Source organism: Oikopleura dioica, chromosome 1, assembly GCF_907165135.1.
Source record: "Oikopleura dioica chromosome 1, OKI2018_I68_1.0, whole genome shotgun sequence".
In the NCBI taxonomy this organism is placed as follows: domain Eukaryota; kingdom Metazoa; phylum Chordata; class Appendicularia; order Copelata; family Oikopleuridae; genus Oikopleura; species Oikopleura dioica.
This window is the reverse complement of record NC_137291.1, coordinates 7,573,044-7,590,860: the sequence shown is the minus strand read 5'-3', so window position 1 is coordinate 7,590,860 and position 17,817 is coordinate 7,573,044. Positions and strand designations below refer to the sequence as shown.

Here is a 17,817-nt window from a genome sequence, read left to right as displayed (position 1 = left end):
AATTATATCGATTGATCTCAGTTGATCCGAATCGTCTACCCATCAACCAAGCTTATAATTTATCTAAATCCAATCTTTCGAATTCGACAGTTATAAGCCGGATTACGGATTTGCCAATTGCAGATTCTCTTCCTTGATTTCAAGGACAAGAAGAAAAGAGGAGTTGCGCAATAGTTCTCGCAATTAGGACAACTTGCAACTGGTTATAAATTCAGTTTAGACAGAGAATGAGGAAGTGTGATTGAAATTGCGACGGCTTCTCTGTAATGAGCCGAGCACGAATAGTACGAGTTGATCGATTTTTGAATATGTGAAGCGGCTCAATACTGATTTGGCACTGTCTAAGGCCGTTCCATCTTTCCCACTTTCAACTGAAGAGACATTTATAACCGTTTTTCCTTTTCTGCATTGCAACTGTACAGTAAGATCTATAACTGTAACTGTTTTAGTGATGACTTGTTGAATAATGTGCGCTCGGTCGCGGCGCTCGACCAGATTAGATGCATCCGCTCATACTAATTTTGTCAATGTAAGTACTAAACTTTGACTACAGACACTTTACTGTCGTTTAGTGCCAAGTTCCGGATCTAGTGAGACGGGCTAGGGACAATTTAGTTTTCCTCCTCCTAGCCGCCGCTCTATTTCTAGGTCTGGTTCAGCTGAGGTTGTGGACGGTGAGTCGGCCACCCAGACCAAGATTTTCAAAATGATAACAGCTGCATGAGCAAGCTCGGTGCATCAAAGGCCAACAATGCCAAATGCTACCTGCTGAGTGATATAGATCTGCATCGGCCAAAGGGAACATGGACCCAAATTGGGAATTTGATGTTATATTTCAATTCGAAATTCTCAACATTTGAAAAGTATTGCTAAACTTTTCATAGAAAACTCATAAAATAAAAAAATTTAAAATTCGAAATTGATCTCAAATTAACCATAACCTAGAGCTTAATAGGTAAGAAATGCAGATTTGATAAACTCTATAATCAGAAGAAGGTCAATATAATAATCATATTCATAAATGACTATTTTTTATTTTTGAATGAGTTTTTGATAGGCCCCCATCATGGGGAGGCCTTCAGCCGGTAACAAGGAGATGCAGGATGCATCGTGCAGCTTGTCTCCTGCCAGGTGCTCGCATCTACATTCAAGATCCTATGAAAAGTGCTCAAATTCAGGGATGGCTGGAGCGCAGCATTTACTAAGAATTAGGGTTAATAATTTACTGCGAATCTCGTGCATTCTCACATATCATTTTTATCGTAGTATTCTTGCCCATATTATATGGGCCATATACTTGCCGAAAATGAATTTCAAATTAAATATTAAGAATGTGATTTTATAATATATATGTTGCTTGAAGTCAAATATATCAATGGATTCGTTATCCTAATATCAAATAATAAAATTCAGTTGTTTTTCAATGAATTCCATTTTTGGTCGTATGTTATCCCAAATTCTATAATGGCCGATTTGCTCTGTACTGTGATGATTTCCATGCTGATAACAGCCAGTTCCCCCCTTGGGTGATGATTGATACACCGCCTTATGGTGGCAGAGAGCGTGCAGCTGTTATATTTTTGAATATCGGGTCTGGGTGGCCGACTCACCTTCCATTTCCCCGTTCAGCTAATTCTGTCGAAAATCGGACTTTTGAAAATTAAATTTATTCATGCTCGAGTATAATCTGCTGAACCGGCGCAAAAGCTTATTACATCTATGCTGAGGCTGCTGATGTGTACTGTCAATTGGATGACGAAAGCGGAGTCGATTCAAAATCATGCTCCTTTTTGGGGCAGATTATTTATGCCTCAGTACTCTTAGGAATGGATTTACTCTTGCATCTATTTTTGAAGAAGGGTTTGATTCCCTAAATAGCTAGCCAAATGTATATCCTTCAAAAAGTACTAATAATTGGCTTCCTAATCGCCGCAACCTTCTGGTGGAAACAAAGCGCAAATGGCGTTCGATCTCGTCCCTCCTCTCATCACTTGATCTTGGTCGGAACTCTTCTCTTTACCCTCTTCTCTGTTTCGGCCGGGCTCGCAAATGATACAACCAACGCTCATTTTGAATACGTGTGATTTTCATTTATCCACTTTCAAATATTTAAAGAGCTGTTAAAAATCTGACACACTCGTTTTTTACATTTGCACAAGGTGAGCCCGCACATTAGACTGATCTTTTCACTTCGAATCTCGGCTCTCAATCTCAACTCCCTCATGTTCTTGCTTCGTGGATTCTACATATCGAAGTTACCCTGGTTCTTTATACGTCCATTAGAGTCTCTACGATCAAATTATTTATTATTGGAATGTGCAATTCAATCCTCTTCGAATTTATTCTCCATTACAACGGTAAGTTTTCATTACAAAGTCAGTTAAAAATGGATTTCTTCGTAGCTCACACCGACAAGTTGAAGTACATCGCGTCCGAAATATGCCTCCAAATCGTTGTGCACCTCATCTGCCTCAAGCACTTTCGCCAAACGAAAGACGATCTGATGAAGTCGTACGAAAACGTCTGCGAAGTCGTCCGCGCCAACCAGAAATACGAGAGCGACATGAAAACGACGCAAATGCTGCTCAACTCCGTCATGCCAAAAACGCTCGCCGACAAGTGCGTGATCAGCACGAGCAACGACAAGCTGATGCGACACATTGCGGGTGATATCTCTCTCCAGGACAAAGTGTCCATCCTTTTTGCCGATATTGTCGGCTTCACGAGACTGAGCTCGGGCTTGGAAGCGTCCAGACTCGTCAACATGCTCAACGATCTCTTCGGTCGATTCGACAAACTTTGCTATTCGATGAAGTGCGAGAAAGTCGCAATCTTGGGCGATTGTTATTATTGTGTCGCTGGGTGCCCAGAGCCTGATGAAGATCATGCCTACAACTGCGTCGTCATGGGGCTCAAGATCTGCAAGACAATCAAAGGTACTCTTTTGGACGAACGAGAAAATATCTTCTTATGAAATCTTTTAGTTTTCTGCCAAGAAAACGATGTCGCCCTCGAAAGCGCTAGAAGACACAAAGCAGCCAATCCAGACTTCGAAGGGCAAATTGTCGATATGCGCGTCGGTATCCACTCAGGCCGGGTGATTTACGCCATTGTGGGCAGTAAACGATACAAGTTTGATGTGTACGGACAAGGTAACATTTCGACTTTGATTTATTTGCTTTCAACCAGATTTCTTTTAGATGTAACCTGGGCAAATAAGTTGGAATCGACGGGCATTCCCGGCCGAGTTCACATTTCTGGCTGCACAAGGGGATATTTGAAAGGTGCAGGGCTTGAATTCGAAGATGCAAATCCGAGCGCCCATTACTCCCGCGGCGTAGTGGAAGATTGGAACCGGCTTTTCGAAGAAACTGAGAATTCCAATTCGAAAGTGTCTCTGCGCGCTCGATTCCACCAACTCTTCGAGGACCATGAGCATCCGGAATATGCCGAGACTACCTGGCTCGTTCGCGAACCTGAGGTCCGGTTTCAATTTAATGTGCCAGATTTGCTTCTCGTTTTGCGGGAAAACTATAGGTGCCAGCCTAGTACTATCATACCTTTTAAGAATCCTCATAAAAAGATCTTTTGTTTTATCGAGGCCGATTTTTAGATTTCAAACTCATTTCCGAGTTTTTATCGGTTTTTGTGTTTTCTAGTGCATTTTTCAAGTCCATGTAAGTCCGAAGCCATCAATTTTTTTTTAAATTTTCGCTCAATAAATCGACAGATCTTGTCAAGACGATTCCAAAAAGGTGTCAAAGTACTAGATTCGGACAGCCATGTAGAAATTATGGGATAGCCTTGGCACATTAAATTGAAACCCTGCCTGAGAATTTCTTCGAAAACGAGCGCTTCGATGAGCTCAATTCGACAGGAAAGGTTAAAATTGAATGAGCCTGCAATAGTGGACGTTTTCATTGTTTTATATTTTTTATTTGTAATACAGTAAGAGCGCTGTATTATCCTACTCATCGCCTGAACCTTGTAACAGTCGACGGATCTACCCACGATTATGATGGTTCAAAGCTGGCCCTCCGAGAGGAGGACTGCCAGGTATCCCTGGTAAATCATTAATCCTTTTCAATCCTTGCTAATTCTGTAATTCACGCAAATCCACCAGAATAGCGAGTTCCACTTTAGGAATATTCCGCTTCTGGAAAAACACCGCTGCACGGATAAAACATTATATGATTATCCATTTATATTAAAATCGGGATCGAATTAATTTGTTTTTCAACAAATTTCTCCGCTCTATCATTTCGTGAAAGTTTGCAGAAATTTACCAAATCGGTGAACAAAATCAAAAAGTTGATTTGTTGATTCTAGCTTGAAAATGGTGAAGGGAGATATGGGGAAGCCCCACGGACGACGGCCATTGCTCTGATTCACAAACAAACTGAAAATCAGGATCAAACTCATGGCGGCAAAGCCGAAGAGTACTTCCACCGGCGAGGAGAGCTCGGTGGAGGACTAATGAATGCCGTCACGCTCAATTTCAAAGATGTCCAAAAGGAGCTTGAAAATGACGAATTCGCTGTTAGTTCGACTCCTAACCAAAGGTATTTTACCCCTTTACTCCATCAAAAAGCCGTTTTTAGAAGTAGCTTGCGCCTAGAAAACCTTTACCGCCAAGGTTTCGAAGTCGAGAATGCTTCCTTCAGCGCAAGCGCATCCTCCCTCGCTGAAAATACATTTCCCATCGACCGTTGGTGCCGCGACATCATCTTGAGCATCATCTCCCAGAGCGTGCTCTTCGCAGCCGTCACAGTAGCAATTGGCTTCCACCCGGCAGCGCTCGCCGTTTTCATCGCCTGCGTTGTTCTTTCAATCGTCTATTTGGTTCTCTGCAAGGCGAAGAATTTGCGCCCTTCTATTGACCTTCTCATGTCCTGGCAATACAGGCATACTTTAGGAGCTCTCTTTCTTATTTTTCCATGCTTACCAGGTTAGTTGATCGCAAAATTGTCTGGAAAACAATTTTCTAATGAGAAGTACATACTATGTACTACATAGAAAAAATCTCCGAGAAAAGATTTTTCTGTGCAAAATTTCCATCAATAAATCATCATTCTAGCTATTGTTGCCGCTACGCAAGAGCATTGCTCCCAACCAAACGATTCCAACCTCAACAGTTCATCCTCTCCCGACCCCTCCCTCACCGGACACTATCCTCCAGGCGCACACGAATACTTGATGATCATCTTGGCTGTCTGCGCGCTCCACTCAATCAACTTTTCCAATCTTTCTTCAAACCTTCGCACTACTATCGCCTTAATCATCATTATTGTCGGATTCTGCCTTTCCTCTTTGTACATGGTAATCCACAGATTGTTAATTAGCCCGCTTATCAACTATTTCAAAGTACTGTTTATTGAATACTGATTATTTCCAATGGATCATGGCCTTATTCTTGCTTTCCTTATTGCTGTTCTTCGAAAACCGTGCCTACGAGGTTTCGCATCGTCTCAATTTCAAGGTAAATGCCCCCTTTTCTCGCCTTTTGCAATCGGCTCATTAGGCAAATATCATCGCTAAACTGAAACGACAGCGGGTAAAGGAACAACGCGACTTTGCCAAGACGCTATTAAACAACGTCATCCCCGAGCATGTTATCTCCTGCGTCCGCGACAGAGTAAGAGTCAAAAGTATTATTATCGGTTATTTCATTGCTAGAAACATTATTCCAAAAACCACGAAATGGTTGGCGTCTTTTTCGCTTCCGTCTCAAACTTTCAAGAAATGTACGAAGAGCAGTTCAACTCGGGCACTGAATTTATCCGGTACCAATTCGATTCCCTGTCAACTTTTAAAGTTTATCATTTCTAGTGTTCTGAGTGAACTGATCTCCGACATCGACGATTTGCTCGACAAGGATGTCTATCGAACCAGCATCGACAAGATCAAGGTATTTATCGGCCGTCTTTTCTTTTTTAAAATTTTCTTAGACTACGAGTTCAACTTATATGGGCGCTGCGGGTCTTAGATGGTCAGAAGACGAGCACGACGAAACTGTCGACATCCATCCGATTGAGCGAATGATCGAATTTCTTATTGACATCCAGAAGACCGTCGAAGCATTCAGTCAGAATATGATTTCATTCGAGTATGAAAAAATGTTTTTCTTTCTTTGTCTAAAATTGCTTTCAAGGTGGAAATTACGAATTGGCGCCCACTGCGGGGAAGTAACCGCTGGAGTGATGGGCATCGAAAAGTTGCTCTTCGATATTTGGGGAAATACAGTTAACGTTGCGTCGCGAATGGACAGTACAGGGCTGTGCGACAAAATCCAGATCACCGAAGACCTCATGAACCAGCTCTGCCTCATTGGAAACAAGCGCAATCTAGACAAATTAAAGTACTTTTGCCAAATTTAACAGTTCTTTACTAATATTTGTAGATTTTCCTGGGTGCCACGTGGTGAAATATTTGTAAAAGGAAAGGGAATGGTAAAAACGTATCTCTTGGAAGAAGAAACGAACCTCTAGAATATTTAATAAAATATGAAATAAGAAGAAATAGCACGAACTCCACGACGACTCAACTCCCACCCTCGCACCATGACACGCTTCTTTACCTCAGCCATCGAAAATACTGTACATTAGTTTTTTGATGATATCAGAACGAGAAGAAAAGATTATTGATGAATTTCTCAGCAGCATTCCTGGCAGCTTTTGTTCAGTTGCAGAGGAAGTTACGAATGATAACATTATTTCAAAAAACTATTTCTCCAAGATGTTCCTCATGAGTTCATTTGCCCTTCTACCTTTATCAAAGTAAATAAACAAAGCAACTTTAAAAGTTTTGAAGAGTTCAAAGGGTCGTTCTTTGATCTCGTTTGTTCTTTATTTCTTTTTGTTCCAGCAATAAACTCCATCAAACTCTATTTTCCACTGAAACGCAAGGCCTCTGAGCAGATTTCGTAGATACATGTAGTCTGGCTGAAGAGTTAGACATAACCAGAGTCCAATTTACATTTGACTTTGTACCTGATCTTCGAATTTCAATGATCGGCAGTAGGTCACAAATTGCTGAAGCTCCTTAGGAAAGCCTTTCAAAGTTTTCTCAACGACCATGGTTTGCTTCGAGTCCAAGATCATTTCTAGCTTTTGCCATCTTGTCGTTGACTTCAAATTCACCCAAGGAAGGGTTCCGAGTAAAAAATCTACCATTAGAAGAAATGTTATTGTCTCTTACAAATCATAGTATACGCAACGCTTTCCATATCATCTCGTCTTGAAGATGTCTCTCCTTTGGAAGTGTACCTAGAGCAGAATTTTGCTGTTCCCACGAAAGAAGCGTCCGTTTCAAAAGTTTTGTGCTTTTTCGTTTTCGGATGGCGGTAGAATTTGGACAGACCGAAGTCGATCATCATTATCTGACTTGAAGTCGATCCCAGTCCGATTGTCAGATTGTCTTCTTTGATTTCAAGAAGATATTCGATCATAGTTTTTACCTGGTTTGATGTCTCGATGGATGAGATCCTTGCTGTGGACATGTTCAACTCTTGTCACTAGAAAATCAATATACAGACAAAACGGACAATTCCGGAATTTTTTTTTTCGGGGAAAAGCGCCAAATCTCCGGAATTGTCCGAATTCTAATTGAAAATTTTTTGCTTCCAAAGTGCCTTTTTAAGGGTGTCAACCAGAAAATGGGCTTTTTTAGTGCTACTCATGGCTTTTTTGACCCTTCTCTCATTTCTTTTCTGAAAATTCTTCGTAATATTTCGCGAAAAGGTGGTCCTATATACAAAATAGACCTCTCAGTTGAATTTTTTGTCTGAAATTTCCGGAATTGTGCGTTTACAAAATTTTTAACGATTTCCCTCAAATCTCCGGAATTGCCCGTTCCGGAATTGTCCGTTTTGTCTGTAATGAATAAAAAGCTGTCACAAAACCTAGTTGATCCATAATCTGCAGAACTGTTTTTAGTTTGAAACTTCTCGAGCAAAAGTTGAAAAGAGACTCTAGCGTCGGTCCGACCAAATCCATTACCAAATAACTGTAATCATTGTCGACCCCAAAATATCTCAATTTCGGGAATCCTGGTGGCCTCATGCTCTTCATGAACGGGTGGTTGAGCCGTTTGTAGACTTGGCTTTCGAATGGAAGCTGTGGTTTGCGGGAGTATTTGCGCTCAACTTTGATGGCGAGCTCTGTTTTGGTCCTGCTCTCTGTGCCCAGATAAATGGTTCCGAACGAACCAGAGCCAATCTTTCTAACAAGGCCGTATTGGTTGTTGATCGTCCGGTTTAGGACCTGTTCTGCTTCAATAGGTGTCATGCTTTTCTGCCAGAAACAGGAAATAAAGAGGAGATATAATTTTATGATTTATTGATTTTTCAGCATTGAATGTGAGCAGTACATATATTTTCCATGTGAACTCGAATTTTAATAGACATCACAAAATATTTATCATACAAATAAATTGTCGTTGGATCCTATTCTTTATTTTCGGTGTCGTCGATTTGGATTTGGTCGGACGTTTTGATTGTTGATACGAGTGGATCTTCTTACGCTGACTTTGCTTGTGAAAGCTCGAACTTCTGTCTTTTTTGGTCTTCCTCTCTTTGCCTTCTGTCCGCCTGACACATTCTGGTCTGTATCATCTTTCCGTCTGATCGTCTTTTCGAACTTTTCTATCATCTCAGCGGGCAACTGAGATCCGAGCTTCCAGGTTGCACAGTATCTGGGGAGCCCTTTCCAAAGCACCAAATAACAAATTGCTCCGCTAGTTACTCGGTGTTTTCCGATGATTCTTCGCGGCTCCAATCTTTTTCTTGGTCTCGGTCGCAATCTTCGGTTATTGGTTTGATTTTCTGAAGTCTAAATAAAAGTTATGGTGATTTTTTTGGATGTATAAATGAACCTTGTGACCATCCACATTCTTTTGAGGCGCTTGAATTCGGCTGCAGCGAGATGAACCTTGAGTGTCTTCCTTTTTGTCGGTTTCTTCAGCTGGGCTGATATTTGACACCTGTAAGATTACTTGGAGAAAAGGTCGAACAGTTATCTCACCTCAGGACTCGCCTCAATTTCATCTGAATTTAACGCAGGTTCGCAGCTCGCTACTGGGGAGCTCTTGTCATGTTTCTCACAATTCCCCACTTTTTTAGATTCCTCAGATTCTTGTGGAGCTTCAGCGTCGAGTTTCTTATAAGAAATTAATTAAACAGAAGTAGTTTCTTAGGCTTACTTTTATCTCAGTAGTCGACTGCATTCGTTTTCGTGCTGTTGAACGTAAAACGCGCGTATTGCATTTATTTTCGGATTTTTGAGTTCCATCAGGCAGTGGCGCTGTCTATAGAAAAGTAAAAATATACTATCAGAAATTTAAAGGAGAATACCTTTTGCGAAACTTGTTTTAGATGATCGCAGATAACTTCAGCGTTGTTATCTTCATCTTGGGATTTTTTTCCTCCTTCTTGCGCCTTGTGTTCTCGTCCTTGATTTTCTTCGCAGCTTTTATTGCCCTCTACCTTCACTGGCTCTTTCTCCTGAGGTCGAAGTTGCTCCTTCGTCAGCCTCACTACGTTCTTCAATAGGTGCATGTCTTCAAACGGCACATATCGTTTGTTTTCGTCGTCGATCTTCTCTCCCGGCTCCAATCTAGTATGTTTGATCGTCATTATATAACCCTAAATAAATTCATTCATAATTAATTACTCTTCAATAGGTTAACTTACCTTGTAAAGAATGATGTTATTAACAATGTTTTTATCAGTGCAAATGTAATCCGACAACTTTGGCTTTGGTCTTTTTTGAATTCGGTTCTTGATTCTCCCCATGACTGGATCTGGTACTTTCTTCTCCTCAAGAAACTGTTTCCTGACTGAGAATATTGAAAATCTGCTTTCTCTCGCTTTTTCCGCGGTGATTGGGGTGCAACTTGCGCTTTCTGAGTCAGAACTTTTGAGTCTAGAAAACAAATCTCGAGTATTGGCGATGCGTCTCTGCTGTGTTTTCGAGATACGGATCAGTTTTGATCCGGAAACGCATCAAGCGTGTAGATAAAAGTTGTTTAGATCTTGTTTTTCAATTCTGAGTTCTACAGAGTTGCGTAGAAACGAAAATGGGAAAGTCCATGTCACATGAATCATGTAATCTTTTTAAGATAACGGTCACCGATATCTCATGATTTGGCATTTGACACGCTGCCGATGATTCGCCCCTTAGCTCGGTAGTAGGAATTTCGGATACTCATCATCTTCACGCTGCTGTATAAGATCTACTTTATGCTTTTTTTATGTAAGAAATTGAAAGAAAAATGGGATTTCATGATTTATTAGTTTTCAATCGAGCTATATTTCATGTTAAACCAGCAAAAATTATGCACAATGTAACATGTTTCTTTCAGTTTTTCATTCTGTATTCTCACTCTCGCTCATTCGGGTTCTTTCGGTCCTTCTGGATGTTGATGCGCTTCGATCTTCTGGCGTTGGCATTGTTCTCGAAGTCTCGAATTTTCTCGTCGCAGCTTGTCAGGTTCATCAAGGGCTCCCATGTTGCTGTCTCGGCAGGCCATCCTTTCCAGAGAACTCGGTATTGAACGGTTCCGTCATTGAGACTCTGCTTTCCAATGATCTTTTCGACTTCCCATTCCGTTGCAGGGTCCCAGTCTTGGGTTAGATCCACAGGCTCCGTCTATCAAATTTTATTAAATAAAGTACCATATATAAATTCATTTTCAAATAATTTTAATTTGTTTGATCGAAAAATTACTAATATTATTGTGAATAATAACAATTGAGATACCTTTATATCAACTAGTTTTTTCTTCCGTTTTGTTTGTCGGACAACAGGCAATTCTGGATTTTCAAGATATTCTGTCTTGATTAGAGGTGGATAATTTACTCTCAAAGTCTAGTTTTTAAGCAATAGACTATTGCCAATAGTAGGTATTTTAGATATCGTTAGGGAGAAATTTACCACCTCTGTCCTTGATTACAACTTCCTCCTTTCTTGGTCTGCTTCTGCTACTCTTTCTTTCTTTTGAAGACAGCTTCTTCTCGAATTCTTTAAGCTTTGCAGCGCAGTTCGTGAGGTTAGCTTTGCGCTCCCATGTTCCTGACTCCCGAGGCCATCCTTTCCAGAGCACATGATATCGAATAACTCCGTTGTCGAATCGGCGTTTGTCGATGATCTCCTGGACTTCCCATTCCTTCTGCGAGGCTGCTTTCTTCTTCGTTTTCTTCGTTGAGGGTTCGACCTTCCGCGAATAATATAGCAAATTTTTGTTTATAAAACTTACTTTTACCGACGTATTCGACAGAACTCGTTGTCGAGGCGTTGGACGTAGAGATCGAGCGTGGACTTCATCGTTGTATTCGGCCTTGATCAACAACGGCTCCTTTTTTGGCCTCCCTCTTCCGCGCTGCTGGATGGGTTTTCCCGCTGTTTCCTTCTTTTCAAAGTCCTTGATGCACTCCTTGCAATTCGTCAGATTCGATAGGGGCTCCCATGTTGCGTAAGAAAGCGGCAGTCCCTTCCACAACACTTGATAATATACTGTTTTGGCTCGTTCGTCAAAGCGCTTTCCGATGATTTTGTCGACCTCTTCTTCCTCTTCTTGATTTTCCTCACTCACCGGCTCCGTCTATGAAAGGGCATAAATCATCAAAAACATACAGATGAATACCTTTAACACCGGCTGCTGGGGCTCATCCAAGATCAAATCGTCATCGTTGTTTTCAGCGTAGAAGTCGATGCCTCGCTTTTTCGCCGCGCGTCCTCGTCGTTGATTTCGTCCGGTATTTTCTTTCCTCTCTGTCTTCACTGGTTCTTTCTCCTGGGGGCGAAGTTGTTCCTTCGTTAGTCTGACTACGTTCTTCAGTAGATGCATATCTTTATACGGCCAATATCGTTTGTTTTCTTCATTTTCAATCTTCTCTCCTGGCTCTAGTCTCGTGTGAATGACCATCATTATATAGCCCTGAATATTCGTTCATAATTCTCTTCAATAGTCGTATTTACCTTGTAATGAATGAGGTTATTGACAATGCTCTTATCAGTACAGATAGCGTCCGACAACTTAGGCTTTGGTCTTTTTTGAATCCGATTCTTTATTCTCCCCATAACTGGATCTGGTACTTGGTCCTCCTCAAGAAACCTTTTTTCTGACAGAGAATTAAAATTGAAAATTCGCTATCTCTCGCTTTACGGCGGTGATTGGGTTGCGCCTTCTGAGTCAGAACTCGTGAGAGTCCAGTGAATCCAGAAATGAAAACCCGGAACTTGCACAGTTCCTCACTGCCACGCCCTGAAACTTCAAGATTTATCAACTCCAGCTTTTCTCTAGATTTCAAAACTCTTCCTCCCCTGTCGTTTTTATGGTTTGCCTAAATGCTAACCATTATGCTTTTTAAAGAAAGCGAAAAAGTTAAAGGCTTTGGTGATTTATTGGTTTTAAACATTCAACACAGTGACAACTATTCTACTAGACAGCATGATGGATTGTTAGAATGATTTATTTAGAAGGTTTTAGAGTTGTTATTTCGATGATTTTTCCGGCATCAGTTCATGTTCTTTTTCGTTCAAACTCTTGAATCAATTCAGAGCAGTTCCCCAAGTTTGAAGCACCCTCCCATGTCGCCTCCTCAGGTGGGTATCCCTTCCACAGCACTTTGTAAGTTATGATCTCTTCGGAATCATGTTTCACTACTCTCTTATCGATGATTTCTTCGACTTCATATTCAGGCAAGTCGGTTTGCGCTATCACTACGGACTTTTGCCGGGGATCGGGCTCATCATGAAGCTCAGTGTAGCAGACTTGGTTTTTAGCGCCTCGTTTTTTACTTCATATTCTGCGGTTGATTTTGGCTTTTCTGACGGGACTTTATCTTCTTTCTCGTCCTCTTCCTTTTCTAATTCTCCAGGTCGAACTCTATTTTTTAGATCATAGATTTGCTTCAGCGGCCAATATCGGATTCTGTCCGGATAGGATACACGACGTTTTCAGCATACCGACGTTTTCAGCAACCGACGTTTTCAGCATAACGATGTTTTCAGCGCCGCTGAATTCGTCGGTTTGCTGAAAACGTCGGTTTGCTGAAAACGTCGTTTTTCACCTGAAAACGCGTGGGCGTTTAGAGAGGCAATCATTTTATCAAACTACATCTGAAAACGATATTTCCGTAAATCGTAAAATAACATAAAATCGATGTAATATTATTAATATTCATAAAATATATAAATAATATATAAATAATATTCATTAAATGAATCATTTACAAAAGATTATATTTAACAAAATTATTATTTTTATCTTTTTCAATATTGATTTATCATTATTTTCATTGTTTTAAAACAGATTCACGAAACTAGATAATACGTTTATACTGTAAACTTTCTGGTGATTTATAGTGACTAATGATTATTATGATAATAATGTATTAAGAAGTAATTTAGCTAATTCTTACATTTTTCTAAATAATGCATAATAATGTTTTCTAAATAATGCATTCTTAATGACTCATTTAGAAATGCTTTTAAACTATTAACTAGCCAATTAAATTGCGAGAACCTCGCCTTTAGATCCATTTGGTTTGAAAATTTCGTTCCGGCAAACGCCCACGCGTTTTCAGGTGAAAAACGATGTTTTCAGCAAACCGACGTTTTCAGCAAACCGACGAATTCAACGGCGCTGAAAACGTCGTTATGCTGAAAACGTCGGTTGCTGAAAACGTCGGTATGCTGAAAACGTCGTGTATCCGTCCGGATACTTTTGCCTTTCTTCTTCGTTAATTCTTGTTTGAATGATTGTAATCACTTCACCCTAGGAACCTTGATTATATTTGAATGTAAAGGTTCAGTACCTTGTAGTGAATAAAGTTGTGAAGGACGTTCTTGTTAGTTGTCATGAAGTCAGATCTTTTTGGCTTTCGTCTTTTTTGAATTCGATTCTTTTTTCGGGAGACTCTGGGTTGAGGAGTACTTGATTCTTCCATTTTCAAAAAATGAAATTTTCGAAGCTTCCGTTTCTCGTTTTGAAAACTAGTCCCGCTCACTAGGCCTTGAGCAATAAAATTTTTGCGCGCTTGAGTTGCTATCTACAGCGGGGGATCTTGGACAGCCCAATGGAAACCCGGGCCCAATACTGTTTACTTTTGCAGTTTCGAAGTCAATCGATCTCAGTAGGATTCAGTTTATTCGGTTCAAATCTTCGGATGAAAGTTACAAAAGGATACGATTTTAGCAGATTAGTTGTCGTAATTATTTATAGCCTATAAATTTTAAAGGGAAAGTTTTAACATTCGTAAGGGTACTTGTAGTATAAGACGAATAGTACATTCAATAACGAAAGATCAATGAAAGATGACTAAAAGATGTCAGCGATTGAGTCCAGAAAGGAAGCGACCTTTTCGATCTTGATCAATAGTCGAATCTCTGCGAGTTTCTCTTCGAATTCTTTGATCTTCTCCCCGCATTCAGTCAAATTCTCGAGTGGCTCCCAAGTTGCGTCGTCAATGCTCCAATTTTCCCAAAGAACTGCGTATTGGATCGTTCCCCGGAAGTTTCGTCTCCCGATAATTTTCTCGACGGGGTAGATCTCGCCCTCCTCTTCGCCCTTCTCGACGAGTGACTCTTGGACTGTCTTCTCCTCTGCCTTCTTTGGCGACTTCTGGTTGCTCGGTGGTCGTTGCTCGACGTTTTCTTTCTCGGGCTGTCTTTTCTTTCTTTGCATCAATGAAGGATCCCCAGGTTTCATCTTTTTCTTTGCGTCTTTGTGAATGTTTTCTGGTGGTTTCTGTAGTTTTTTTTGTGAATACTTTCAACAATCCTCATTTTATAATCATAAAATTGATCTCGAGCGCTATCTTCTGATGATAAAATGCAGGTGCATGCCCTGACCGAATTTTACAGGGTGTTATAAAAATCAAGAATTCACTTTTTGGGTGTTATTATTTCATGAAATAAAACGCATGCCGCATGCCATAAAATTGACAGAATTCGAGATACAGATTCTATCGTTGTACCAGGACTTTTACCGTGAAAACAATCTACTTAGTAGGTCTCATCTGCAAAAACGAGCAAATAAAAGACATCAAACAAAGGCGGATTTCTTTTCCTAGCATTTTTAAAAGAGGAAAAACGTCGTTAAATCCTTCCTACGCAAAATAAAGACGGATCTCTGTTCCGCATAAACTTAAAGAAGAGAGAAAATTCTGCGTGGAAAAATTGTGGTTACTTCTGCACTATTTTTGCCCGGTTGCGTCATTGTGCTGCAGCACCGCGGGCGAAGGCGCTCCACCACCACCTCGAATTACTCCGGCCCTGCCCTGTGCTGATAAGTACTTTCAACTCGCGTGATAAAGAGAGAAACTATTTCGATTGCGCTGACTGACCGAGATTTCAAAGAATGGCGGACAGGTAATCTTTGAAATAGGATAATTCATTTTCAATATTAAAATAAATAAATTTATTCAATAAATTTAATTTTATTCACAAATATATAATATATATTTATTATATCTTATATAATTTTGTATAACTTCTTTACTGATTGATATCTATTAAAAATTGCTTAAAATAAATCACGAGAATAATTTTCTTTAATTGGTATATTTTGCGTATATTCATGGATAATTTGCGATAAAAACGCGATTAACGTCAGTGAAAAATTCAAAAACGAAAGATAAATTATCTGAGATAATAATTCTATCAAAAATAATCATCCTTTATTTTCCTTTTTCAGCCAAATTGGATACGCCTTTGGCACTGCTCTCTTCTATGGAATATGTTCTGGCTCGATGAACTTTATCAATAAGTGGGTGCTCAACTCGTGGGAGTTCCACTATCCAAACTTTATGGTTTTCTGATAACGGGTTTCAAGTTTTTGGAATTTTTCCGAGTTGCATAAAACATGTTCACTCTCAATTTCGCGCTGAAGCACTGGGCTTATTTTCGCGACGTAATTAACGTGCGCCGGAAGAACTTGAAGTCATGCATGTTTTGATTTATTTGAGCTGAACGAGTTTTAAATTTCATTTTTCTCTCTTGAAATCCGTATCTAGTCAGCTTGCCCTCTTTTCGGCTCTTATCTCGCTGCTCAGAAGACTTGGTAAACTTGATGATAACATCGTTCTGGCCTACACCCTCGAGCGTGGCAAAAAATTGTCAATGCTCTCGCTATTCTACGTCTCAAATGTCATTCTAGCCTTGTTTGCCTTGTCTGGAATGAATATTCCGATGTATAATGCAATGAGAAGGTGAGACATTAGAAACGTGCCATTTTGACGAATTTCCAAACTTCAGGTGCGTGCCTATTGCTTCTCTTCTCCTCGGACCTTGCATTTACCCGCAGCGAACTACTTCCTCAATTATCATGGCGATCATTTTGATCACGGCTGGTACGATTACTGCTGCTCAGGGAGACTTGGATTTTGACTTCAAGAGCTACACTTTCGGATCGCTCTCTGTTCTTACCCAGGTAAATTAAACAACCATGAAAACAAATCTTATTGCTCAGGCTCTCTATCTCCTGACTCTTCAACGAATGGGTTCCGACAACAAGCTCGGCTCGTACAAAACTTCTTCTGCCAAAACTCTCACAATCCTGTACGTGAACTCTGTCAACTGCCTCCCAATCGTTTTCGCAGTCGTTTTCTTGTCGGGAGAGTACAACTCGATGAAGAGCTATCCTCACTGGAGCGAGCCTGGATTCCTCTTTGCTCTCGGCGTTGTTACTTCTTTCGCCTGTGTTTTCAGGTAAAACAGAGGTGTTGTTGTTAAAGGCGCCTTTGCAAGAGAGCCTCAAGCACTTTTATCTTTTAATTTTCTAAATTTAACTTTTGCCTGTAGCTACTCGATCTTCCTCTGCACAACGGTCAACTCTGCGTTAACCACTGCATGCGTTGGCGTCATTAAATCTGCCTTGACGACGATTATCGGTTAGTTAATCCGGCCTTTTCGAAGTCTGAGAGTCTTATTATGGAGCAGTGGCATAATCCTGCACTTTGTTTATTGAAATTTCGTGCTGTTTTAAAAAGGCCTTGTTAACACGTGTTTCAGGCATGTACACATTCGGTGGCGTTGCAGCGACTCCCTTGTTGATCATCGGACAGCTTATTAATCTCTCTGGAGGGTCTCTCTACACTTACGAAAAATACAGGTAAGGCGTGACATCAACTTCATCCTTCATAACTTTTTCAGACTACAAAAGCCCGCGTCGCCCAAGCCGACAAAGAAAAACTCCTCGATTCGTCCGAGAAAGCCTAAATTCACCAAAACTGCCCGCAACTCTTCAAAAACAACATTTTAGGATATTCGTCTTTTTCTGTTCTTCTGAGCTGCCAAGCTCGTTTTTCCTTGCGTATCTATATAATTTTATTATTATCATTATAAGTCACAAATAACGTGCAATTTCAATTAACAAAAGAACAAAACTATATATTCAATTTCTTGCTACAGTGTCATTTCTGCTATATATTATAATATTAGTAGTAATGGCCATCCCCTCTCGGGAAGAGTTTTTATTATTCTAGTTGAGTGGTTAATTATTACCTCCATCTCCAAGTTCTACACCACTAATTGGCACCAACGTCAAGCTCAACACCAGTTATTTACAGCCATCTGGCATGGTTGAATAAACAAGAGCCCGTTATCATATAAAATGATTCTCATGATGTCATAAACGTATATTACAGATGATAAAATTTTTCAGGATCTTAAAAATCTTTCCAGCATTTTTGAGACGTCAACAAGCCAGTGCATTGTCAATAAATTTAAAATAAATGGAGAAGATGATTAGGGTAATCATTGATTTCGACATTTTTTCGCGGAGATTCTATTTGCCAATCGAGTAGAAATATATTCG

General features: G+C 40.2%; 7 protein-coding genes across 9 annotated transcripts; 2 read left to right on the top strand and 5 right to left on the bottom strand.

Annotated features, from left to right (window-relative positions):
• The first annotated feature begins 423 nt into the window (after positions 1 to 423).
• Positions 424 to 6,801, top strand: LOC145695828 (adenylate cyclase type 9-like). 2 transcript variants are annotated; one of them, XM_081772860.1, is made up of 20 exons: positions 424 to 529; positions 573 to 648; positions 1,708 to 1,824; positions 1,906 to 2,036; positions 2,177 to 2,357; positions 2,403 to 2,936; positions 2,985 to 3,152; positions 3,201 to 3,481; positions 3,835 to 3,877; positions 3,995 to 4,056; positions 4,330 to 4,562; positions 4,602 to 4,948; positions 5,078 to 5,319; positions 5,366 to 5,479; positions 5,522 to 5,635; positions 5,677 to 5,783; positions 5,830 to 5,908; positions 5,949 to 6,106; positions 6,152 to 6,358; positions 6,401 to 6,801. In XM_081772860.1, the coding sequence occupies exons 1-20, from the start codon at positions 467 to 469 to the stop codon at positions 6,486 to 6,488; spliced, it is 3,345 nt and encodes a 1,114-aa protein (XP_081628986.1). In that variant the 5' UTR covers positions 424 to 466; the 3' UTR covers positions 6,489 to 6,801. The 2 variants fall into 2 exon arrangements, with proteins under 2 accessions (XP_081628986.1, XP_081628985.1); XM_081772859.1 differs by having other exon boundaries at positions 3,995 to 4,065.
• A 44-nt stretch (positions 6,802 to 6,845) lies between these two features.
• LOC145711890 (casein kinase I-like) lies at positions 6,846 to 8,285 on the bottom strand. The gene is made up of 4 exons (XM_081789579.1): positions 7,901 to 8,285; positions 7,457 to 7,513; positions 6,990 to 7,165; positions 6,846 to 6,941 (listed from the first exon to the last, which is right to left on the bottom strand). Exons 1-4 carry the CDS (start codon positions 8,283 to 8,285, stop codon positions 6,846 to 6,848), a joined length of 714 nt encoding a protein of 237 aa, XP_081645705.1.
• Positions 8,286 to 8,334: 49 nt separating this feature from the next.
• LOC145702679 (uncharacterized) lies at positions 8,335 to 10,046 on the bottom strand. The gene is made up of 6 exons (XM_081779939.1): positions 9,689 to 10,046; positions 9,350 to 9,640; positions 9,199 to 9,303; positions 9,021 to 9,155; positions 8,872 to 8,979; positions 8,335 to 8,828 (listed from the first exon to the last, which is right to left on the bottom strand). The coding sequence occupies exons 1-6, from the start codon at positions 9,788 to 9,790 to the stop codon at positions 8,451 to 8,453; spliced, it is 1,119 nt and encodes a 372-aa protein (XP_081636065.1). The 5' UTR covers positions 9,791 to 10,046; the 3' UTR covers positions 8,335 to 8,450.
• Positions 10,047 to 10,905: 859 nt separating this feature from the next.
• Positions 10,906 to 12,299, bottom strand: LOC145711889 (uncharacterized). Its single transcript, XM_081789578.1, has 4 exons — positions 11,976 to 12,299; positions 11,641 to 11,934; positions 11,254 to 11,598; positions 10,906 to 11,211 (listed from the first exon to the last, which is right to left on the bottom strand). The coding sequence occupies exons 1-4, from the start codon at positions 12,075 to 12,077 to the stop codon at positions 10,906 to 10,908; spliced, it is 1,047 nt and encodes a 348-aa protein (XP_081645704.1). The 5' UTR covers positions 12,078 to 12,299.
• Positions 12,300 to 12,355: 56 nt separating this feature from the next.
• Positions 12,356 to 14,044, bottom strand: LOC145712288 (uncharacterized). Of its 2 annotated transcripts, XR_014135210.1 has the most exons (4): positions 13,817 to 14,044; positions 13,723 to 13,776; positions 12,664 to 12,941; positions 12,356 to 12,623 (listed from the first exon to the last, which is right to left on the bottom strand). XR_014135210.1 is itself a non-coding variant. In XM_081789978.1 (3 exons), the coding sequence occupies exons 1-3, from the start codon at positions 13,946 to 13,948 to the stop codon at positions 12,720 to 12,722; spliced, it is 408 nt and encodes a 135-aa protein (XP_081646104.1). In that variant the 5' UTR covers positions 13,949 to 14,044; the 3' UTR covers positions 12,364 to 12,719. The 2 variants fall into 2 exon arrangements, 1 of the variants encoding a protein (XP_081646104.1); XM_081789978.1 differs by having other exon boundaries at positions 12,364 to 12,941.
• Positions 14,045 to 14,129: 85 nt separating this feature from the next.
• On the bottom strand, positions 14,130 to 14,745 carry LOC145712302 (uncharacterized). The gene has a single exon (XM_081789992.1). The coding sequence runs from the start codon at positions 14,707 to 14,709 to the stop codon at positions 14,320 to 14,322; it is 390 nt and encodes a 129-aa protein (XP_081646118.1). The 5' UTR covers positions 14,710 to 14,745; the 3' UTR covers positions 14,130 to 14,319.
• Positions 14,746 to 15,167: 422 nt separating this feature from the next.
• Positions 15,168 to 17,262, top strand: LOC145711888 (uncharacterized). Its single transcript, XM_081789576.1, has 8 exons — positions 15,168 to 15,371; positions 15,697 to 15,819; positions 15,977 to 16,210; positions 16,257 to 16,431; positions 16,471 to 16,709; positions 16,803 to 16,891; positions 17,013 to 17,112; positions 17,154 to 17,262. The coding sequence occupies exons 1-8, from the start codon at positions 15,361 to 15,363 to the stop codon at positions 17,260 to 17,262; spliced, it is 1,080 nt and encodes a 359-aa protein (XP_081645702.1). The 5' UTR covers positions 15,168 to 15,360.
• Positions 17,263 to 17,817: the final 555 nt, after the last annotated feature.